This window comes from Styela clava, chromosome 1, assembly GCF_964204865.1.
Source record: "Styela clava chromosome 1, kaStyClav1.hap1.2, whole genome shotgun sequence".
In the NCBI taxonomy this organism is placed as follows: Eukaryota; Metazoa; Chordata; class Ascidiacea; order Stolidobranchia; family Styelidae; genus Styela; species Styela clava.
The window spans coordinates 13294894-13319938 of NC_135250.1; the positions used below are offsets into that span (position 1 = coordinate 13294894).

At 34.6% G+C, this 25045-nt stretch overlaps 2 protein-coding genes across 3 annotated transcripts; both read left to right on the plus strand.

The window, feature by feature from the left end:
- Positions 1–57: 57 nt before the first annotated feature.
- On the plus strand, positions 58–4025 carry LOC120346323 (adhesion G-protein coupled receptor F1-like). Of its 2 annotated transcripts, none has more exons than XM_039416036.2 (3): positions 58–207; positions 342–719; positions 1243–4024. In XM_039416036.2, exons 1-3 carry the CDS (start codon positions 135–137, stop codon positions 3138–3140), a joined length of 2349 nt encoding a protein of 782 aa, XP_039271970.2. In that variant the 5' UTR covers positions 58–134; the 3' UTR covers positions 3141–4024. The 2 variants fall into 2 exon arrangements, with proteins under 2 accessions (XP_039271970.2, XP_039271977.2); XM_039416043.2 differs by having other exon boundaries at positions 97–207; positions 345–719; positions 1243–4025.
- A 3017-nt stretch (positions 4026–7042) lies between these two features.
- LOC120346262 (uncharacterized) lies at positions 7043–24565 on the plus strand. Its single transcript, XM_078110129.1, has 14 exons — positions 7043–7063; positions 7244–7459; positions 9261–9385; positions 9854–9908; positions 10333–10443; positions 10896–10978; positions 11295–11337; positions 11551–11599; positions 12027–12153; positions 12984–14995; positions 15088–18635; positions 19328–19464; positions 21004–21181; positions 21254–24565. Exons 2-14 carry the CDS (start codon positions 7339–7341, stop codon positions 22444–22446), a joined length of 7782 nt encoding a protein of 2593 aa, XP_077966255.1. The 5' UTR covers positions 7043–7063; positions 7244–7338; the 3' UTR covers positions 22447–24565.
- The last annotated feature ends 480 nt before the right edge of the window (positions 24566–25045 follow it).

Here is a 25045-nt window from a genome sequence, read left to right on the forward strand (position 1 = left end):
CTCTCGTATTTTTATTTTATATAAAACAGTTTTAGAGTTATCGGAAATGATAAATGATTTAATTTCCGCGATTAGTAAAGAGGTATTGACTACAGTCTTTCATAGATGAGGCCATGTAAGCATAGGTTAACATCATGGTGTTGGGTTATAAGTACTTGCTGTTTGTTGGTAAAATTCTTCTAGAAATTGGTTTGGTACCGAATGCGGGTGAGTTATAGTTCATTGTTGTTTAAACTTGTTCAAATTGTAAATAAAATAATGTTTACAATTCTAATATTTTTCCACAACTATCTCAGTCTAATTAGCTCACTACTTCATGATATATTTACGCATATTTTCAGCAGCGAATCCAGTGTTTGTAAACACGGGGAAAACTACATATACCGGCTATTTTAAGGCAGTGGATTTTGAAACAGCAGTAAAAAGATGTCAAGATTACAAAGGAAGTCTTCTGTTTCCACGAGCCTTGCAAGATATCGTCAACAATTTTGTGTATCTACAGTCCATGCCTTCCGAAAGTTGGATTGGTGCAACCGACAAGGATATTGAGGGAGACTGGAGAAACAATGGATCTCGTTTTACGTTCTCTTTCTGGGTTTTTGGAGAACCAGATTCCACGTCAGATGAATTAGATTGTGCCTACTATAGTAAATTGAAAAATTATAGATGGTCGTCTGCCGATTGCGAAACTACAAAACCATTTGTTTGCGAAGGCGGTGGTAAGATACTGACTTTTTCTCATTAGATGAATTATAGTGCCACCAAATTGTTACTTAGTATAGCGTAGTAGCCTACCATATAGTATGACATGTAAAAGCCGTTGTGACAAAGTTGAAATGGTACAACATCAAGTGAGGTTTCAACAGTAATGAGAAAATCGGTAGAACCGAACTGTTCGAATTTATTTAATATATTCTAGCTTCGTTGTCCAAGGTGCACATTAGCGTCTTTCACAAATGTCCAAAGTTGATACAATTAAGAAAATTAACAGGCTCATACAGAAGCAAGGACGCTAATCTATAATATGAATTTACAATTGATCACTCAATCAATTTTAAAAGGTTTCCGGTTTAATATTTCACATTTTTGGAAACTCCCTCAATTGTACACGATGCTATCAAATTATGAAAGAACTATTCGTTTAGAATTTACATTAATTAAAAATTCCAAACATGATGGGCCATTTCACCCGCCATCAATTATTTTCGTGTTCAAGTTCATATTTAATTATTATTGATGCAGAAAATCCAAATATTGCAATAACCGAAAGTAGCCAGGCTTCAACTCTCCACGTCCACACAACAAAACATGAACTCAAACAGACCACCAAATCTTCAGCTGCATTGTCAATCCCAATCACACCAATAAATATATCATCGAAAGAATATGAACTTATTACAACAATGCAATCAACCGAATTTGTATCTGAAGTTATTGATCGTGCCACATTTTCAGAAGCGCCAAGACCACAAAATTTGACTTTTCAGACTATTTTTGAATCATTGCGCATCATGTTGGAGTCCATTGAGGATGAAACAGACGTATATAATTTTATTACGACCGTAGAAAACAGCGTCAGTGAGCAACTTGCCGACGTTGCTTTCAGGTCAAATTTTAATGGCGTCTTGGAAAAGTTGTTTCTTGGTATGCATATTAAGATAGTCAATTCCACCGATGTTATAAAAATTTCTTTTTCAAATCGAAATTTAACTTCATTGGATATATCTCTTACGAGCCAAAATGCTATAGTAGTTGTATCCGCATATAATAGGGAAATGAAGAGTTGGCGGAATTTCATTGCACGGCAAAAAACATCCAAGCTATCAATAGACAAGGAGATTTCATTACTTCCAATAAATGGAAGTATATTTCATATAGCGTCATATGAAAAGACGAATGGAATTGTACAAAAAACTAATAGCGCAGTAAACTTTACGATAAATCTACAAGGCGATCACACCGTACTGCAGTATCTTCATGAGAAGAAAGTTTTCCTACAAGGGGGAGTATTCAGAAGTTGTGCATTGATCAATTTACCCACCAAAACTTGGGAAGATACGAATTGCAAACACGCTGTTCAGGAGTACGGTCAGATCACGTGTAGTTGTGAACATACAACAACGTTTTCTGGCGTTTTGTCTTTCAATGTTATCTCAGTTTCGGACGATGTATTGGACCTTGTGATTGCTATTCAAATTACCTCAACGCTGTTTCTTTCAACCACACTTGTATTTTACTTTGTAGCAAGAAAACGTCTGAGGAAAGAACGTAGTTTCACACAAATCTACTTAACTTTATCTTTGCTGTTCCTGAATGTCGTTATGATAGTTGCTCAAGTGTCTAACAAAATTTCAGAATTGTGTATTATCATGACAGCGATGACACATTATTTTCTGATGACTTCATTCTGTTGGATGTTCAACCATGGCTACATTTTATACATTAAGACTTGTCATAACCCGCTGGGATTTAACATGAACAGATATATACCCCGTTTACACGCATTGGGATGGGGACTGCCGGGTGTAATAGCATCAGTCAGTGCTGCAATTGCTATACCAAATGAAGTTTACGTCGAAACGTCGGAAAACTATGAACTCCAGACGTCAAAAAATGTATCTTTTTACAATTTTCCTAAATATAGAACATGTTGGTTGAGTACGACGTCCCTGGTAAATTTATCAGCAATTGTACCTGTATGTCTAATTATACTTGCTAACTGCACAATACTATTCAAGGTCACTTACGTTGTTTGGAAATTGTCAAAATCCAGTGAAAATTATCTTCCAAGTTCCGGTTGTCGAATGACACCTCAACAATGGGATAATGCTGTTAAAGGTTTTAAGGCCTTTGCCACCCTATCACCGATTCTCGGATGCACGTGGATATTCGGCTTTTTGGTAAACATTCCAGATGTAGAAGAAGTTTTTGTTGGTTTTTCAAGTCTATTAAACGGAATTCAATGTCTAGCTCTCTTACTAATTTTTGCTATTTTAAATCCGGATGTTCAACCGACAGCAGTGCGCCGTTATCGGGAACGATCCAGATTAAGACGACAGGCCACGATGTCACAAGGTGACACGAAACTTACGAACATGGGATCAAGAAGACTGCAGACAGTGTCTACAACAGTTCGATAAAATCAAGATATTCTGCACTCACTTCAACCGTTATTCATTCAAACTGTGTAGTTCAGTCGAAGTACTATGTTTTAAAGGTCTGTTTCAACACATCATATTCATGAAACCCGTCATCGTTATACACAGAATATACAGATTATAACTTATCAAGTGAAGTAAAAGTAATACGCCTACAATAGCAATGGCTTAAAACTACTGAATATTGTTCACTATATTTGTTTCACTAAATGCGTTTGAAGATCTTACGTGGTCCAGAGAGACCAGTGACTATTTATATTCGTCTAGTCTTTTTCATTTAGCATTGTGTATCAGAACATCCGGTTACCCGTCTTTGTAAATATATTACCGCATTACTAAATAACTATTTAACCATAAATATTAATAAATTCAACTTTTGATTTTACCTATGTTAACTCAATCATAAATTTGCTTTAAGTTACCAAATGTGGACGATGGCACACCGAGGATGTGGTGTTATAACTAGGGATGGCGGAATCGAGTCCGGATTCGATTACAGAATCGATTCTTCGCGGAATCGACTGCATTGAAATTCTCGAGGTTAAAACTTGGATTGAAAAGAATGTGTAAAGTTTTGTGGCAATTCCTTCACATACGAGTATATGTATAAACTGCTTCACTGCTATGTTGAGTTGCTACGACGACGCAAACTTGACTATATATAATATATATATAATATTTTAATAAAAGGCTTTAACGTTTATTTATTTTAAAAATCTCTGTGGGTTCTGAAGGATTCGTTTTTTTTTGTGCGATTTTGTCTCCTGTGACAGATTGAATAACCATACTACTTAGTTTCGGCCTTCTTGGCAGTCCAGAATTTGAACAATGTCCTCTTGTTTGATTTCATATGGTATTGCTTAGGTTGGTATGTGTTTTCGGTAAGATATGTCGAGGAATCGGAATTGAGAATCGAAATCGACAATTTAGGAATCGGATAAGAATCGAATACTTGTAAGTACTCATACTTAGCATCCTTAGTCATAACATAAAAGGATCACGAATATAAAAACTACATAACAGCAATCACTCACACAAATTAGAAAAAAATCAATAAAAACAGATTATGTGATGATGGACTAAATTTTTTTTTACAAAATCTAGGTAAGAGCTTTTTATGAATTACGTAAAATATATATGCTATTCCGAGAGTTTTCATTGTTAAAAGTTGACAAACACAAGTTAGGTGAATGCATTTTTTCCGAACAACATACACGATTGAACCACCAGAAAATAGGCAAATAAGATATTGTTATCATTGAGATCGTATCATAGATAGAGCCATAAGTCTGGCACGGTTTTGAAATAGGGAGCCCACGTTGTTTCAAAACAGCATCATGAAAGAATGGTAAATCGCATTTCTAGGCTATTTTTTGTTTCAAATCAACTAGCTTTTATACCGCATGCGGGTTTTGTCCTTCTGTAACCAGTCTTTTTGTTATATTGTCGAAATAAATATTGGGAGAGAGTGGTGCTCCTGAAGTATGCGCACCAAGATGTCGCATAACCTGAACCCTGAGCAGGTACACAACCTGAGTTCAGGTTGTGCGCCATCTTGGTGAGTATTCACCAAGTGACGATTCACCAGGCAATTACAAGTTTTTTCGTCATCTCCATCAATCGATGTCATAAATATTGCATTGACCTTAGAAGGAAGGCTTTGTCATTCCAAGCATTTCTTTCCAAACAAGCTATGAGCATCCACTAATATGCGAGGCCCAATTTATTTCGGGATCAATCAAAAAATTGACAAAGTCCAGAAATAATGATATATATCAAACACAAGATATTGTGTTCCAGTTATATGATAATCAGTAATCACAACGTTGAAACTGCGATAACTGACATTGAATTCAGTGCTTCTCTGACAGATCATTATAAGTTATAACGAACTTCTTATTGCTCAATACCAGTACCGATACATATACTAACCTCATATTTATACATACAAATTCAAAACAACAAATTTGGCACTAAAATAATATTAATATAGCCATGCTGAGTCTGGACTATACAGGGTCAGCCCTAACTCGTGTTGCAGGTAGGAGACAGGAAGTGACATGTATTCCAGAACATTCTACATCAGGGGTTCCCAAAATTGATTGATCGCGGGCCAGGAAAGGGGAGCGGCAATAAATGGCGCACTCAAGCGCCCTGAGAAAATTTTGACAAATAGACTCTAAATTAGGATGCAAACTTGATTTTAGATACACCTAGCATCGCAGTTTGTTATGTAATAAAATTAATAATTAAAATAGTTAGGTGATGGAATACCCGAGGAATAAAAAGCACGACTTTCAACAAGGAATTTTCAACTGATAGCGACTAATGAAGTTACTTGCTCATCTGGCATACGGCCCTCGTATAAATGGCTACTTATGGCTTGTTTTGTTACACAAAAAAATCCTAATGTATATAAATATAATAAAAAAACAAAATGCCAACCTAATTTAGTTTATTATTGTATATAGGCTTACGTGTAATTAGGGTTGGCTTGAAATCACATGTTCAAAACATGGCTCCAATTTGGTACATTGTATTCGCTAAATTTCCCTCTTCAACAAACAGGCGAATAATTTTAGCGATGTTGTGGGCTACAATATATCATTTGACATTTTTTTGAACATGTTCGTTGTATTTCTCCAGAAGACAAATCGCTGAAGTTTGATTATTTCCAAATAATAAATAAGAACGCTGCCATTTATCTAAAAGACTTATGTTTTCAGTGTCTAGTTTTCGTTTTTAGTACATCTTTAAGATTTCCTAGGGCTTATAACTGAAATACTGCCGTATGTAATCATAATACTGGTACGTATACATAAGATACCAGTATAATTCAATTGTTACGAATATACACGTGCTTAAAATGTAATAATGATGTAACAATTGGCGATATCTAGAACGCAAAAAGGTAAACACATAAAGTGCTAAACGTATTAGTATCTATTCACGGTTAAAGGTTAACATTTAACATCAAACTATTTAAGTTTAGCGGGTCATTTTAAATCGTTACGTGAGCCCGCGGTCTGGGAACCCCTGTTCTACACGAAACATCCTAATTATGTCGTTATACAATCTCGCCTGTCAATCAATTGAAACACACTGCTGCAAATCGCTGCAATAACACATACATATATAGACACATCATTCAAAAGAAAAAAAAACGTATAACAAATACAATATGTAAAATATTCAATCATATTTTAGTCATGTTTAACACAATTCCATTAATTTTCGCGGCGCGGGTTTTCACGTTTATCTGGTATGGTTTGATTCCCTAAGTATATTTACCAATTTGTACTGCCCAGTCGCTCAAATTGTACATTTTACCATGTGTTCTCCAGCGCTGCAAAATCTTCATCGCTATATTCAAGTTCGTGACGTTAGAGATTTGTAACAATTACCGGTATGTGCAGGAAGATTGATGAATAACTAAATACACAAAAACGACAAATGAAATTCAAGATTATTTATAAGGTTTAAGAAATTTGTAGCATGAACGCCAGTAGCTTTTTACATGTGCCAAATAAAACAATAGTGCAAAAAAATCCATACGATTGCGTTATATTATATCACTCATCTAAAAAGGCTTATAATCAGATCAGCACCCCGAACGTTCTCCAGTTGCACTGGAACTACTGCAAAACGTATTAACACACGCAAAATTATACCCAATAGGCAGAAAGTGTATACTGTACTTGAAAAATTCATTTTAAGTACTATCGTAGGAATAAAAGATATGGGTAATTCAATTTACCCAGAAACACGTGTTTTACTGGAATCTTTGTGTGGCGTGTTTGCGCCACCAAGTGATTCGATATGTGGTAATTCTATTTCATAAACGTAGTGATATTACCTAATTATTATTACTGACCATGATTCGATTTATATTCATTTTAGCCGAGGTAGGTTTCTGTAGTTTGTTCATTACAAGTCTATTTTTATTTTTGCATATGTCGGGCTTACAATAATTAACCAAATCCAATGGTTCATCTCAATACCGGGTTATAAATCTTCGATACAATTATCCGCTTTCAACTTCAAAATATTGACTATTTCGAATTATTGTTCATTGTTGAATTAAGTATTTTCCGGTACAATATTGGAAGTTCGGGGTACATGCCATAAACAAGGTACGGTATATGCCTGCAAAGCTGCTATCCATCTATTTCAAGAGGACATGGAAGCTTCGACAGACCTCGTCGTCATGGAAGGTTTGAGCGAGTTTTACACAGAAAATGAACGAAACTATATCCTTGTTGCATATTATTTTGGAAAATACAGCATCCTCGAAGCCATAGGTAAGCCAACAGAAACATTCATTTTGATGTATCAATTCATATACCGTATCGATCGCTAATTGCAAATGACCTAAAAGTGTAAATTAAACTTATTCCCCCATACAATACTAAAGGTAAAATGCCTATGGCAGTCGACATATTTCACGAGAAATTCCGGTGTGAGTAGTCGGTACAAAATATCAAGCGCGAGCGTTCGCTATATTCGCGGACATTTTTATACTTTGGTATTGCTACCTCTTCAAAAGAGCTGTCGTTGAAACCATTTTATAAGTCGATCAATTGGTAAATCGTCAAGACGTGGAAAATATTTAAAAATTTGGATATGAAAACCATAAACCCCATTTTGAAAGCTGTTCAAAGTTTATAACACATATTATGTCATTCACACAGCATTGCTATCACATTGTAAACATTTAAAGTATGAAAATTTGCATGCAATGGCTTAACATGTGCTAACATTTTGTCTTTTATTTTTTCATGTATTTTGGATTGGATAGATTATTATCATATCACAGGGGGAAATGAATGTTATAATATATTTGATCTAAAAATATATTATTAAATAATGATTTCTGAAGTCTTGGGGTACAATTATTACTCTATTAATATTAACATATTCAATGTTGTGCAATAGCCTACTAGGGGCTGTATTTAATCCTATTCACAACTTGTATCTATTACATATATTCAATATAGATTGAGTGTTATATAAAATTGGATTAATCATATCTGCCCCAATATTTTAATGCCATTCATTAACATGAGAAGCAACATCTGATGACATGTTTGATGGTAGAATTTGTCTCAAATAGACAACTTTATGACTTGATATCATAAAGTAAGAGGATGGGGTCACATCACTCTTTATTGTTGATATGTATATCGAATTTTCATATGCGATAAAATCACAATTAGTTGTGTATATTCATTTTTACATAATTTGCAATGTCAAGCAATATTGTAGACACATGTTTCTATAAACAAACATATCTAATATTGATAAGGCAATATGATCACAAGATTTGGTTGAGATCATTTTCAGGAGTACAAAAATTATTGTGAAATATAGTGTTACTGAGCAATCCATAGAAAATAATATTAAATAGTTGGATTGAGCATATAATATCACAATGCATCACAAATGCTTGGTATGGAAGGGTCCAAAAAGCCAGCTCTAGTAATAATATTCATTTTGGTATGTATTGTTTCATGTGTTCATCTATTATTTGGATTGTTAATTAACAGCACTTTTCTAAAAGCTCAATACTATTGGCCCCTTCGGTTGCAAGTCTTCCCAAAACAATTTAAATGCTGGTGTAAAATGGGCCATTTTATTAACATCATTCAAAATTATAACTCTTCATGCTTTTATAGTATGCTTTTTACAAAGGTTGATGATTGCCCAATATGGTTTAGCATATCATACATTGGGTATCAAGTTATATGAAGATTCCATATTTTGACCCAAATAGAGTAGATATATTTCAAAGGAGGTGGTGGAAAGTTATCTGCATTTTTTATAACATAAAACAAATTGATACATTTAGGTTATGGGGGAAATAAAATATGTGTTCAAGTTTTAAGCCATGACTTTCAGATATGCTATGTCTATTGCAAGTTTTTTTTATTACAATTATGTTGTAACTGAATTTTTCAAATATCTTTCCATTTTTCTGATATCATTCATTTTTTTGACAATTTTTGGTCAGCTTAGCAGATAAGATATATCAGTAACAACTTAGTACATTATCATTAGTTATTATGACTCTTGAACTAATTTGTAAGGCATTTTCATTTCAAGCACTGCACCAGATTGCAAGAGCTTTACTAAAAGCTTTTAAAGAGAAACCAAATAACAGATCAAGAAAGTACTTGGAACCAGAAGTGCAATGTTGCATATGTAAAGAAAAGGAAGCCATTTTCAATGTGAGTGGATGATTTGTTTGGAATATTACTGAACGAAATGGATGCATTTTTGCAATGTATGAAATGGTTCATTTAATTAGGCGAGTACCAAAACACCACATTATTCAGTCCTCATGTCTTGCGAGTGAACTTGTATACCAAGGGCGAATGGGCCGAAAAAGTTGAAAATGATGGGAAGTGTTGTGAAACACAGCAATTTCTATGTGACTAGATACCAGAAAAAAGTATTAAGAGCCAAATTTATGTATAATTTATCGATAGTATACTTCGTAGTGCATAGTAGAAAGGTTTATGGAGATTGCTTGGATATTTAGGCTTGTGTGTTTAACATTTTTAGTACTATATGTTGCATCACTGTTTATCAATATGCTTTTTGTTCAAATGAAATACTCAATTTGAACCGTTATATACATAATTGCACACCTGCATTGTGTAGCAGCCCTAAATTTTGCACGGTTTTGCTTTCAGGATCTATGGAAGCGATTCAGATCTGAGGATGCAAAAGAGCCCGATTGTACCAGAGGTCTAGTACTCAACTAGATTTGCTAAATACAGATATATCTTTAAAGCAGTGATATGATTCTATAAATTCCCTTTCTGTTGAACAATCACATATCAGAGATGTCACGCTATGTATTTTTGCATTCAAATCACTTTTGAACTTTTATATTGTTTGTTGCCATCCATAAATAAATTGATGTGCTGTCATGTGTTATACTGCAGGATTGTCAATATGAAACAATTGATCTCTTGCCCCATCTTGAGGATGTTCCTGACCAGAATCAGTATTTTTATGTTTTAGCTGTGATATCTGCACATAAATAAGCTTTACAGTGTAAATTCTGTATATTTTAAGAAGGATTGAGTCTTATTAGTATACTCTCCTTTGTTTGTGTGTATTTTTATTTTTTCCTTTTAAACAGCACTTGATGTTATTATTTTTATAGCCTACAATGAAGTATTGCAACTATGGCAAGGAAACACAGATGCATCCGGGGTTGACAATTCTGCAGAGTTTTTTCAGAAAGAAAAATCTGTTGATATTGATAGAAGCAAAAGTAACTGCACTAATATTTTAATATGTTGATATTTCAGATGATGGCATGTTTCACATCTAGAAGTTTCTTTACATTTATGCATCATTCTACAAATATGATACATATTATTTGTTTGGCATGCGAGTGTCATGCTCATTAGTGCAATGGCATAAGCTCTTCTTAACTGTCGTCTTTGCTACTGCAAAATCTGATTGCTGGCTTCATTTATTAGGTTAATACCATACAAGAATTGGCCATAGAAATAAACAAAGGTGCAAATATGTGCAAATTTTATTTTTCAATAAAATGTGCAAAAGCATTTCAAATACTATAAATTCAAATAAAATAACTTGTAGTTTGTCAAAAAATAAGATGAATAGCAGAAATTATCTTATAAATGTTTGCGCAATCCTGGTTTGAAGATAACAAATCCCATTATTGAAACTGAAATAGATTTCATTATTTCTGTGTAGAACTTATGACAAAGCATGGTGTAAATATCAAAGTCGATTATGATACAACAGAGGATTGGACTACGTTCATCAATTCAATAAAGGTTTGTAGTCTTGTATCATACATATTTATTAGAATTGAGCCATGCATGCGCAGAAATATCACTATTAGTTGGTATTGGGATGACTGATTTCAATCCAGAACCTCACCTTGCTGTTTCCATTTGTATTTAATGAATATGGTGGCTTGACTCTGGAAACGGGATTTTTATTTGCAAAAGACAGGATGTTATTGTTTGTAGGTTATTGTATTTGCTATACAGTCTTAACATGGTCTGGACTTTTAACTGAAGGACAGGACATAGTTAGTCTTATCGACTTCCCTTAGAATGCATATGAAATTCTATCTTTTCCTTTTAGAGTTTATTGGAGCAAATTTGTTCAATAATATTTCAGATCAATGGTAAGCATTATTTAAATGTTATATTTTGGGAACTAAGGCTATAGTAGTTATGGAGCAATTGTATAATGTTTGCTTAAGATATTATACAATTTAAATGACCTATTGACCTAAATGACCTATGACCTTAAAGTTCATTTGTAATATATAGTTGTATTCATCAAGGAATGCTTAATTGCATCTGTTTATTTTCAATATATTTTTTTTTAAATATAGATCAGAATATTGAAATATCAGAGCTTGTGGGACCAAACCAGATTAAGGGGTATGTCATGTTTATTTTTTCTTGTTTGTGATATTTCTATGATTCCAATTCATAGTTTATCAAGTTCATCTATCAGCATTAAAAATTACAAAGGTCTGTAAATTTGCATTTCTCGATGTATAATGATATTATGCATTAACATTACAAAAAAAAAAGAGATATTTCATGCTTAACCGGCTAATAATTCTCTTATATATTAATCTTAAGTCTTTTGTTTTCATTTGGCAAAGTGTCAGAATCAGATCATGCTTGTTTCAGTAAAAGCATACATTGTCCAACAAAAATTTAGCGTTAATAAAGATAGCAAGCGTCAGAAAAACAGTGAATCAAAAGTGTTGAGAACAGGCTGTACATCCGTTACTCCGTTCCCGCCGAATCGGCAACATTTTAGGGTCATGTTATGTATGTATTTTTTTTCCTTATTCAGACGTTTGAACAATGTTTACATGTCCTTACTGCAATCATCAAATGCAAGGTCTTATGCAAAGCATATGCAAAACTGCAGAAGTACAGGAATTCAGATCAGAGCTTCAAGAGACCCAAATGCAGTTATTGTAAGTCATTAACAATGATTTAATATAAATAATCAGGGTACATAATGTAATAACACATGAGGTTTTGTCACTGATGTGAACTTAGGTGAATGCATGCAGTGTCTAACTGGGTATGTTAAGGGCAAATTTCCTTAAGACGATGTGAGGAAGTGTAACAAATGTTCAACTTTTTTATTTTTTTCGGGTGGATTTTACTAAATGGGTCAGACACTTATTATAACTAATTCTTTCAAGTTTCAACATTTTTTTTTCTAACAAAACAATATACTGGCAACCATCATAGCTAGAATCGTTTCCGAGTAATTCACAATTTTACCTACGGAATTTGCAAATTCACCATTTCACTTGACGATTTGGATAACGTCACGTCCTAATTATCAGTGCAAAAATGATCGAAATATAACGAATGTAATCACTTCCGATGATGATAGGCGCAACAATTTGCAGACAGGACATCGAAATTCACGATTGATTTTCAGTCTACTCTCATTCACGATTTTATCACTCAATCCGCCATGCATGGCCGAGTGAAATGTTCACATTTTTAAAACACTACTTGGTTATAGATGGGGGGATCACTAAAGAGCTCATAGAAAATACATTAAATGGAGTTTGACTTGTCATTTCTTCTCTGGTTTTAGTTTATAGGCGTCATACCATGTTTGTTCCTCGAAAACGTAATTTCAACTTTTAATTTTAGATAATCACTTTTATGTTCGGGTCATGCTTGAAACGGCTGATAACTAATTTACGTACCGGTGTATCACATATGACTTAGTATAATATAGTCAAAGTTTAACCAAATTTATTTGAAATTTATTTATTTTTAGGTAAAGTTCATGATATGTCAGGGATGTTTTCCAGCAACAAACAAAATACATCACAAAGCTATGCCTATTGTGGAGGTGTTTTCACTTCTTGGGAAAAATTTAAAAATCAATTCTGGTAATGAGACACCTGTGAATTCTGGTGTTGATGTCAAACACAATAGAAACTCAGAAAGGGAATTTGATGCGCTTGGCCACTTAAGACACAACGATTTTCAAGGGGTTTTGAAATCTAGATCTGGCCGCAAAAGAACTGCCAACAGAAAGTATAATACGTTTTTATACCACATGGATGAGATATTACCAAGTGCAAGGGAAAACGAATCTTCAAATTGTTACGTACAAAAGTTAAAAGCAAAAAAAAGGAAACTTTCATCACAATCAAATTCATCCAGGTCATCAATCGTAGCTTTTAAAGAAATTAATGGTGGGACATCGCTGCCTAGTCTTTCAACTGGAAATGACATGGGTAAAAAAATTCCCTCATCAAGCATGACAGATAAAGACACTGAGAGTTCAAATAAGAACGTCAGTGTAGTTATCGTGACGCCATCTAAACCACAACATATGCTACATACTTCTGGTTTCCATGATGTCTTATCGCCTGCTCCTAATCCTAATATGATTACTGTTACTTTATCTTCAAACAATTGCAAGAGTGAAATACAAAACACAGCTGTGAAATCTCATACTTCTGGTAATATCAGATTTATTAGTGGTATGGATGCTACTAAGGTAGTAACTCAACCTCCCCAACCAACTAAGTTCATATCAATTCCTGCTAAGATAAGACCTTCTAAATTGAATACAATGAGTACTTCACCCCAAGGTATGGTTTTGCTTCCACCTCCGGCAGATCCTGCAAGTAAAAAGCATGTCTTAGTTCCCATCTCTATCATGCCTATAAAATTCCCGCCTGTGAGAGTTAGAAGTATTTCCTTGGATGGTGCTGCTCCAGTTCAAAAAATTATTGTTCCTCTCGATGGTGGACCAGCACCGAAAATGATTGTTCAGAATATTAATGCTCCAACTTTTCAGCGTAAAGCTACAATTAATACCAGACCAAAAAAGCCAATTTTGGTGAAAATTGTAAATGATCAAATGATACCTGTGAGTACTTCTAATAGCAATTCTATATTGATCTCAAGTACTACAAACACTTTGAAACTACAAAACCAGGATTCGAAACCATCGATGGGTAATATTGTTGGCAATAACAGGGCTTCAAAATTGATTGATCAAGCTGTTCTAAAAACTATCCCACTATGTCAAAATAATGTGAAAACATTCAAATCTGTTTCACTGAAGAGTCCACCTGTCTTCGGAACAAGCTTTCTCGGCCAGAACGGGTCACATTTCGAAGCGAAGGTGAAACCAACAGTTTCAATACAAACTGCATCTAATATGCATTCAAAAGCCCCAAATTTTTTCACCCCAAATTCATCGTTGCCAAAATTAAAAAGGATAAGGCCACGTTCTCTGTCAACCCAACAATTTCATCTATCAGAAAATCAATGCATAATACATGTGGATAAAACTGGGATGTATTATATTCAAAACACTCAAGGACTCAATTCGAAAGTTAATAGACCAATTTCTTCTCGAATGATTCCTAAAGAGTTTGAATCTAATAAAACACTGTTCTCTCAGAGGGCACCACCCGCTGATTCTGTGATGAAAAATAAGGAACTCACTTCTACGTTTTCAGAAGATGTTATCAAGCAGATTCAGTTGTTTCCCTCTAACAAAATTCCTGCACCATCGTGCTCTGCCCAATTTACATCATCAAAATCTTTTGAAAAAATCTTAAACACTGTCAAAAGTAAAGAGTCTAATCTAATATCACCTTCAAAACCCAGTACTAATTCTGCAATGAAAACGCCAAGTAAAAGAAAACCTGTCAAGCAACCAAGCAAATCCATGCCTACTGTTGTTGCGGAATATTTCCTCAGTCACATGCCTCCTGTAGAGCAAGATTTGTGGGGAAGACTGAAGAAACCTCCCAAAATCAAAAGGTAAGTTTATTTATTGCCAATGTTTATGTTGCAAATAAATTTTATTTCATTTCATTATAATTTTACTTATCTCTTAAACTCTTTTATTTTAGGAGATATCAGAAGTCTAGTTCATTGATCCCAATGCCTTATGAAACCAATTATCTATGCATAATTAAGACAATAGAACAACTTGGATGGAAAGCATACTGGTATAGGAAATGCAGATGTTCAAAGATTCGTGAAAGGGATGCTGAATCATATAACATAGAAGAAGGAAATCATTTGAGTCCTGACGACCTTGCCGAGTGGATGCCAAAAACACTTGGTGCAAGGTCCAAGAAAGCTCTCTTGGGTTATTTGCGTCAAGACATGTCAGCGAGTGAAAATTTAGAAATGACTACACCTGAAATGAAGCATGATCTTCAAATACAAGTTGAAGGTGATGCTTTGAAAAGCACTCCTAACTTGGACTTGGCAAAACAATCTTCAGATATTCCATCTTCCTCCAAGTCTGTGATAAATTTGACAACAAAATTGAACAACTCTTCTGAAGAAACGAAAAATTCTATTAGATTAAAATCTCAAAACAATAAAAGGAAAATAGAAGAGTGCCAAAAAACTCCTATTAAACCGGTAAATATGTGCTTGAAGGCAAAATATCGCAAGGACAAAGATGGAAATTGGTCAGCCATGCCTAACTTTATGCATGAAAGCCAATTGAATATGGATAATGTGAATCAGGATACTTCTGAAAACTCTGTGATGTTGAATATCAAGTCCGGACTCAATTTTCCACCAACCTCATCTAAAATGATAGGAGATAGAATAGGGATGACTCATGATCATGGTATTAGGAGATGTGCACGTGCTACTATGATGCGGCGAAAAGCACTTGTAAAAAGAGCTCTAGATGCAGAAATGAAACATAAAGCGAGAAAAGAAGAAATGGAATCGATGGCAACTCGGTGCTTCTATTTCAATGCTAATTTTCATAAAAACATGTATAATTCATCAGGCAGTCTTGTTTTACCACATCCTATGTGCTATAAGGACGATCCAACATTAATGAGCAAAATATCTGCAACGCAAGAAAGTAAATGCAAAGTTGCTCATCATCTTTTAAAAAAAGAACATCAAGCTAGTTCTGATCTACAAAATCGAAGGGAAATAATGGCTGACGCTTCTATTCATACATATTTATCAAGTTCTTGGTGTGAATCCGTCTCTTCTAAGCTAAGTAAATTAGATAAACATGTATCACCAAATACCTGCAAAGCTAGAAACCAACAGAATACAGTTAAAAAACACAGCGACTATAAGAGTGTTCTTATCAGCAAACTTGAGAGCATGTGGAATCAGAATGCTACTTCAAGCACAAAAGATTCTTCGAAAATTGAGGAAAAGAGAGTTTACCAGCAGTCTTCATCATCAATTACTTCGTGCAAAAAGAGAAAATCAAAGCCCAAAAAATCATCTAATAGTAAAATCATTATGCAAATTACTCCTGATGTTGCAATCCTAAATTTGCAAGTTTTAAGAGGCAACACATGGAGAGATTCCCCAACCAGCGTAATTTCAGAGAAAAATGCAAAATTTATTGTTTCTGCAATTAAATTGCCAAATTGTACAGAAAACAAGCATTTTAAATCAAAACAAACAACAGCACTTTGTGAACCGAAAAGTGAAATGAATGAGGATTCTACTCGTTTAGATTCGGACATTCATAACAATATCAAAGATACTAATAATCCATCAAACTGTAAAGAGCAAGTTAATATGAACTCTCTTTCACTTCCAACCAATGATAAGACTGAGGATTTAGTTAACCCTAATGAAAAAACCCAGGTTGTGTTTTCTGAAGATGGGAATGTTACAGAAGATACTAGAACTGGACAAAATCAAGAAGATGTAGAAGATCCTTTTTTTGTTCGAAAGAGTATCAGTTCTAGTACAGAGACAGATGGATTTTCTCAAACTGTCTCAGCAGTTGTAAACGATCACATCAAACAATGTGAAATGGAGGAACAAAATAATTGCAAATCTAGTCACATTTCCAATGTAACTGAAACTCAATATTCTGAAAACAGTATTTCAAGTCGAATTTCCACAAGTGAAAACGACAACAACGGTGTATTTATCGATGAACTATATTCAGTCATTAGTAATTCAGAACTGAATTGTGAAGAGACAGTGCATCATGATAAAGTTGACAAGCAACTTATGACCGTGCAAAATGGTGATGAAAATTTTGAGCCATGTTGTGATGTGCTGACAGTCGAAGGTGATGAGGAGAGTCTAGATAGAGCTGGCATCGAATGTGACAATAAATCTTCCGAAATTGAGCCAAATGAAACAGAATATGCTATTACAAATAGTGATATAGAAAGTGTCCAAATTGTCGGATTGCAAAAAGAAAAGAAATTTCAGTCTTACCCTCTGAGCTCAAATGTGATAGCTGAGACTGGATCAACCCGGGAAATGATTGCACATGGGTCACTGATTAATGGGGAATCTGTGGAAAAATTAGAACCAGTATCATGTTGTAAAAAAGCATCTAAATATATTTCATTGTGCAAAACAGACACACACTCATCCATTATTGACTCTGTATTGAAAGACACAAATGTTAATTCAGATCTTTCCATTAATCTTAAATCAACAGCTGAGATCTACCATGACATGAAAAACATATTCAAGCGATTTTCTGATGCCTCATTTCACGATGATTTCTCAGAAATTTTATTATCCAACCAGTTTGATGATATGTTTACTCATGGTCAGCTACAGAGGCGTTTTTCTGCCATCAATAAAATGAAAAAGGTTTTGTCATCAAAGAACAATTTGGGAAAGAAGAAGCGTTCTGGCAAAAAAAAATGTATAAAAACAAAAGCTAATAAAAGTATAGATAACTCAGAATCCTCAAAAGATCTGTCAAATTACAAACAGATTCCGGTGAAAGAGCGATTGCCCTCAACAGCTTGTATTGACAAAACAAAGCCGATTGCAGCAGATATTTTTTCAATGCTGACAGATTCAAATTCTTCCAATGCTGATGGAGACTGTATAATTCAGCCAGGCTCATCGACTGTAAATTTTTATAGTGAAACAAGTCCAGAAATTGTTCATGACAACATTTTTCCAAAAAAATCAAACAGAGAGGCATTTACTGACTGTGATTCCAATGCTGATGGACACCGTATAATTCAGCCAGGCTCAACGACTGTAAATTTTTTTAGTGAAACAAGTCCTGAAATTGTTCGTGGCAACATTTTTTTAAAAACATCAAACGGAGAAGCATTCACTGACTATGATGTGACTGTTTCAAATTTCTCACAAACCAATGAAACCAGTTCTGTGAGTGAACTATCCGAAGTTTCTCTAGTAGATGCATCGGTTGCTAGAACAATGTCTGATAGAAATGGTTCAAACTCTAGTGAAAATTCTGTTTCGAAAAATTCTGATGTACCATCGGAGAAGATGTGTTCGGTTGGCTGTCGTCGAGGCTCAAGGCGAAAAAGAGAGAAACGCAATAACAATGACTTAGATGGAATCTATTGGACTAATGTAATTGCTCCTAATCAAGTTATAAAAGCAGAAATAAATCTACGACGTAGACTGATTAAAAGTGAAGGTGTCATGGGAACTACAGTAGAAAGAGGTATGGAAATAAATTCACTCATGAATTTTTTTTACAGATCTAATGTGTGCTCGTAAATAAATTGAATACGCTTACGCTTATTATGATATGAAATCTTCCAAAAATGTAATGACAAATTTATTAACATTTTTCAAAAATTCTGATAGACTGCCACAGATCTGCAGTGCGGTTCTCTCATTATGAGGCATATGTATTTTAAAGAATTTCTGATAATGGAGTCTACTATTCCAGCGGTTAATTATTCTGAGGTTTGGCATCTTTTAAAGATGGTTAAACACTAGATTGCCATTGACCATTCGATTTAGAGTACCATATTTGCAAATCGATCATGATTGGTCTTTTCATAAACATGGTTTTTCCGAGAGCGTATTCAATTTTAGGTTTTTATGATTGGGCATCCTATTCAGTGATTGTTCGGCATTGTCTATTTCACAGACACTCAGACTTTGAATCATTCAATAAATTACAGTTGTATATGTCTGTTTCAAAGAATAGACAACATCTGGTACATGACCATCTTTGTTTGAATTCTATTTAGTTTTGAGGCTTAAAGATTCCCCAACCTCGTATTGTATAATTTGACATATTTTGGTCATGCATCTCCTATTTTTCCTATTTATATGAAAAAGGATTGAATTTTACAATATAGATAATGTAACTTGAATTGAAATCATTACTTGTTTTTATATAAGTAAATAAGCGAAAAGGGTTCAGTAGTCATCACATCTACCCACTGTCAACTCCAGAATCGTTGAATGCAATCATAAAAATAGACGATGGTTCATTGAGAAAATTTGCTCATGGTGTTTTTGAAGAAGATACAGATGAGGTAATGATAGTGAGACTAGGGATGGCCATAACCGAATACTTTGACATTCTAAAAAACATTTTCGAATGTGAAATTTCGAATACATTCTAAAATCCCTCACAAATTTAATTCACTTTTTTAAAATTCATGTACGTAGGAATTAAGCTTAATAATGTTATCATTGTAAAGCAGTTATAAATACAAATAGAATGTGTGATAATATTTATATTGGTGGTTTTCTTGCTTCTAAGAAAATAGGGTATTCCCTAAGTATGCGCAACAAGTTGTCACATAACCTGAACCCTAACCTGTCAGGTTGTGTACTATCTTGGTGCGCATACTTGAGAGGTCCAAAAATAGACATGGTAAACATACAGTGTTCACATCTGTGAATTGTGGTGTATCTTATCACACACACTTTTTGACACCGTTAATTTTTGTTATAAATTCTGTCTGTTTATCATCAGCGTGAGTGTTATTCAGTCCACCGACACGGTTAAATTGAATTCCGCCACAATACTCCCTCTACACAAGAATTAATTGTTGTACTGGCACTGACTTGAAAATTTTTATTCGATGCACCGTTCGTTAATTCAGAAAAACGCAAATGTTATTACGCGATCATCGTTATAATCAAATGAGTGAACGCGGTTCCTAAATTTCCATCAGGCAATGACGAAGAATTAAGACGGAAAATCGAGTTTTATTTTTCGTGTCAGGGATGATTTAAATCTTTCATGTCCGTTGTTGTTATTTTCGCCTATGAATTAATGCTACCAACTTAAACTGACCTATATTATCATAACGACGTCGGGATAACGTGAAATCCGCGATACTATAACAATATTTAGGAGATATTTTATACGCTGTAAATTACTAGGAACGAATGGAAAATTTCCTGTTATGTTCGGTCACTATCGAAACTGAGGATGAAAACAATTTATTCCAACACAATTTGCTTTCAGATTTACTGCCGTGGCCGCACAAACAATCTCAACTTAGTTGAAATAGACGATAACAATTGTGAAATATTTTTAATCAAAAACATCCTCGACGTGTTAAAAGCACTACTTGTCGGCGCTAATTAAACTCCTTCATGCCGGCTGTAATTTATTGCCTTTGATTACGATAAAACAAGTAATTGTAAAATGTTTTCAATCAAAACGTGTACTTCGGCGCTAGAATGTGTGCGCGATATTCGTTATTCTTATAAACACGAAAAACGATACTTGAAAGTCGCGATATTCGAATATTGAGTTCTGATTGGCCAGCTCTGGTTTAGACTTCAGTATCAATTTCAACACAATAATACTTCTTGCATTAGAACTCTATCGTAAATATGATATTGTGTTCAAGTTTAAGCTTCATTTTCTTGAATTGATTGTAAATTTGAAATATTAGTCTCGTTTTCAACTGAGTTTACTCACTTTGTCCTGATACACATTGTATCAAACAATATCAAGCTTTATTGTATGTTGTCAATCTGTAAAATTGATGGAGAACCTAGTACTTTGTTATTGTAAGCTAGTTAGTAACTGTTTTGTATTGCCGATTCAACAGGATGAAGAATTCATTTCTGCTGAACCTATTCGTATGCTGTTTTCAAAATCACTTAATATTGAGAGGGTTCGATCTTGGATATGGGATTCAACCTTACCCAAACCACTGAATTTGCGATTTCCTGTGCATAACGACCAGCAGCCCACAGCTACACAGAAGGACTGGAGAATTAAATCAGGTTTGTAATTAGAGTTTTAATAGTTATATCAACATATATTTTCAATTAATTTTTTTGATGTGTTTTTTACAGAAAAAAGTAAAAAATCTACCTCGAGACACACATATTATTCTAACGATGAACAAACGGATGTTGATATTGAGAAAGAATTCAATAGGAATGTTGAGTGTTCTTCTCAGCCAGTGAGGAATGTTGAGTGTTCTTCTTCATCAGTTAGAGATGCTGAGTGTTCTCCATCAGTGTCTAGGGCTTATGTCCCATTGGTTAGATGTTCGATGCCAGCTAATGTCTTGCATTCTGCTGATAATGTATTTGTCACTGCTACAAAAACCCCAGCAGACATCGTTCCTTATCGCTCAGCAGCTGGTGAAACATATCTCGTAAAGCGAAATTCCCCGGAAGCCAGCCGTCCTAGAGGAATAACTGGGGCGAGACTCGCGTCACAAATGCCACAAGGGTGTCGCGTCTACTCTAATAAATTGGAAGAAGAAAGCAGAAGACTTACTACACATGTCAAAAATCCTGAAAAATTGTTGCAAGAACCGCAGGTCTTTTTGAAGAAGCTTAACAGTCCCCTAAGTTTTCATAACGAAAAGGAATGTGGGATGGAAATTAGACCAGCTCAGAGATTTCATCCAAATGAACATGTGATTGTTGACGCTGCGAAAGTCGTCGGAGGGAGTGGTTTGTTGAAACCGCTGCTTGGCAATATAAATTCTCGAAATTATTTTCAAAAAAATAGCGTAATCGTTGGCGATCATGCTAAAACAAAGTTGGCAACGAAGTTTGCAAGTGGATTATCCAGAGGGAACAGTGTGCGAAGCTGCCGATTGAAAAAAATCGACAGGAAAACTAACTCTTTGAATTCTACTTCTACGAAGAAACTGCCGAGACCGATTTCAGTGTTTAGTGAGGAGAGATCTAAAAGAATTTCGAGAATAACGTCTTCAACACTAAAATCTTTGACAAAAAAGGGTCCCGATGCATCAAATGCTCGAGGATTTGCACGTAGAAACCGTTTCCAACAGCACTCCAGACTTCTGATGGAGAAAGGGTCTGCCAGAAAAATGAGTTTACAAGAATTAAGGAGAAAGGTGTTTGTCGAGATGCAAAAAGCCGATCGACGTGTCGAAAAGCAAAAAGTTGAACCAAACAAGGATACAAGACGTAAAAGGCGACTTCTACAATCGATTTATTCTACCAAAGGTTCATTTATCAGTCGTCTTCTGGAATGCGATCCAGATGTGGTTCTCGCGAAGGACTGAAACATGACACACGTTTTTTTCAATATACATCTACCTGTATCATAATTCGTTAATATTTGTGTTCTTTGTGCGTTTCAAAATGCCGTTATCAATATGTAACTTGCAATTCAGTAATCAAAAATAAGTATGAGTGGACCATTTCTGGAGAAGCTGTGGAAGCTTGAATCGGGCTTTTTGCAATGCAGTAACATTTGCTGGACCCAATTTTTACCCAAATATTTTTCATAAAGTATATTCTTAGCTGACATGTAGTGTTCGCCTGATAGGCATTTGGGGGCCATCGCGTATATTATTACCGGTGGGTTGAGTCTGCGATGAATGGCCACGTGTTTAGAGTCGCGAACATCCCTGCTGATGTATCTACCTGTTTTTTAACCTTATTTTAGCGATCCGCTAAAATTGGTCGTCAGCCGGTATTGCTAATTAATAAAGCCGAGAAATGCGAACTATTACCAGGGCGAAAATTATTTCATGTCTGTGCATTTCCTCTCATGGGGCGAAATGAAATTCAAAAAAGTCAAAACTACAACAATTGCAAATTGCCTGACAAAAAAAAAAAATGTGATGGAAGACAATTATTCAACGAATAAAAGGTGAATTCTATTGTTGCAACCATTACTCCAGTTGGGCTCAATTAGCAGCGTGTTTCGTTCAAATCCTTGCGGTCCCAGGAATTGAGTTTTTCCCACGTTCTCATTTCAAGTTGAACTCATTAAAGCGCTCTAATTGCTTAGTAAAACAACAAAAAAATTGATATTTTATAAATAATCTCACTAACATTTTTCATACAAACCCTTGTCGTCCCAGTAATTCATCGAGTTTTTCGCAAGTTCTCATTTGAAATTGAATTCATTGAAATGCAATGAATAAGTAAAATAAGAAGACGTGATATTTTGTAAATATTCTTAAGAAAATAAGGATGGGCATTTCAGAATACCAAATCCAAACGGTTTCGATAACAGAATTCGGTTTCTGTCTCTTCGGCACCACGCGATAATTTTTGTATTTTAGGCTCCTAATTCATTAATTAGAGACGAGGGTTTTCTCTCGCGTCGATATCCTCGTTTGATAATACTTGCGTCTGATCGCAATTATCCCGTAAAAAGATAAACATTAATATCAGCAGGCATATTCATAACCAAAATACGGCAATGAATACCTAATGGCTAAGGTTCGATATTGCAACATTTTCGCCATTTTCAGCTTTACTATCTTATTAGCATAAATAATAATTGGTTTAGACGAGTGATTTACTGGTGATTACCTAATTGCAACACTCTTCAACTTTTAACAGAGTGCCATGCTTCGTTTTAAATTAATCGATTTTTGGCGCCCTACGAGTTCTCCCGGAATATTACGTGAACCAAAAACCAGACGTTGAATGGTATCACATTATTCGCGGTTGATCTGGATCGAATGTTATATGCGAATAAATTGAATTCCATTACGACATGCCCTTTCTAAAAACACAAAATTATATCGCAAAACAATGCGTTTTGTCGACGTATTCAAAAAAAAAAAGAACACGTGTTAAAAGTCTGTCAATCATGGCCGGCTTCGCGGAGCCGAGTCTCCCTAGAAAAATTGATAATAACAGCAATTTAGGATTTGTAATAAAAAAATCAATTCGTTATTACCTTTAAATACTATTAACCATGAAGTCCAAACTATATGAAGAATTCCCACTATCTGAATATATTCATATTGAATAGGATTCTGGATTTGATTTCAGCAATCGGAAATAGTATAATATTCTGAATTGCTCAATCTTACAAACAGGTCCTAAGTCAATTTGTTAATTGATTCATTTGTGAACCCTGTGCATTGTTGTTAGCAAAATTGTATTTCATGAATCGTTAATGTGTTTATTCAGAAACATGCCGTTTCCGTAATTGGAAGTGAACAATCACAATTCAACTTGTGGTGTCATTACGTTGTGCTGTAATTTTGATATTTTTATGTAGAGAAGATACGAGAGCAAAAAAGTCTGTAAAGCCATGTTGAAAAGTCACGAGTGCCGTCATTATACCGACCGATTTTATCCAATAAAAAAATAACTTTTTGGTATGCTATGTAACAAGAATAAGAAAATCACTCTGGGGTGGTTTTAATTTTATAACGTCACAATATTATAAAGATAAAGACGGGCCAGCCAGTCGGAATAAAAGTCGCTTCAATCTCAGAGAGCAACAAAAATATTTGTGGTTTCATTTAGGTGAACACCAGTTTCAGATTGGAAAAGTTTTGTAAGAAAAATGTTCATATTTTTGTCGTTATGTGCATAAAAATAACCACTGTTTTATATATATATATTATATTTACAAACTTTGAGAAACGATGTTTTGGGAAAGAACAACTTATCAACCGACGATATATCTCGTTCAAGCCGGTTTTATCTCACTCTTCCGTGAGTATGCTGGTTAAGTTAACCCATAAAACATGTCTGTTTAGTATCCGAATTTTTTGTCTTTTTTTCACGTAGTTTTCCCACACGGACGTCAAATCAGGCTTGAGTAGGAAAACCGGTAAAATGCGTCTGAGTGGCAGTTGAGGGTTTTCAGTGAATCGATCGAACTTCAAATATTATATTAACTGAACC

Bases quoted from the DNA above. Each gene is read 5' to 3' on its own strand.
- LOC120346323 (XM_039416036.2), top strand. From the start codon at position 135: ATGGTGTTGGGTTATAAGTACTTGCTGTTTGTTGGTAAAATTCTTCTA. The intron at 208-341 runs GTGAGTTATAGT...GCATATTTTCAG, and splicing joins TGGTTTGGTACCGAATGCGG to CAGCGAATCCAGTGTTTGTA. The intron at 720-1,242 runs GTAAGATACTGA...TTATTGATGCAG, and splicing joins ATTTGTTTGCGAAGGCGGTG to AAAATCCAAATATTGCAATA.
- LOC120346262 (XM_078110129.1), top strand. From the start codon at position 7,339: ATGGAAGCTTCGACAGACCTCGTCGTCATGGAAGGTTTGAGCGAGTTT. The intron at 10,444-10,895 runs GTAACTGCACTA...ATTTCTGTGTAG, and splicing joins TGATATTGATAGAAGCAAAA to AACTTATGACAAAGCATGGT. The intron at 10,979-11,294 runs GTTTGTAGTCTT...TTTTCCTTTTAG, and splicing joins CGTTCATCAATTCAATAAAG to AGTTTATTGGAGCAAATTTG.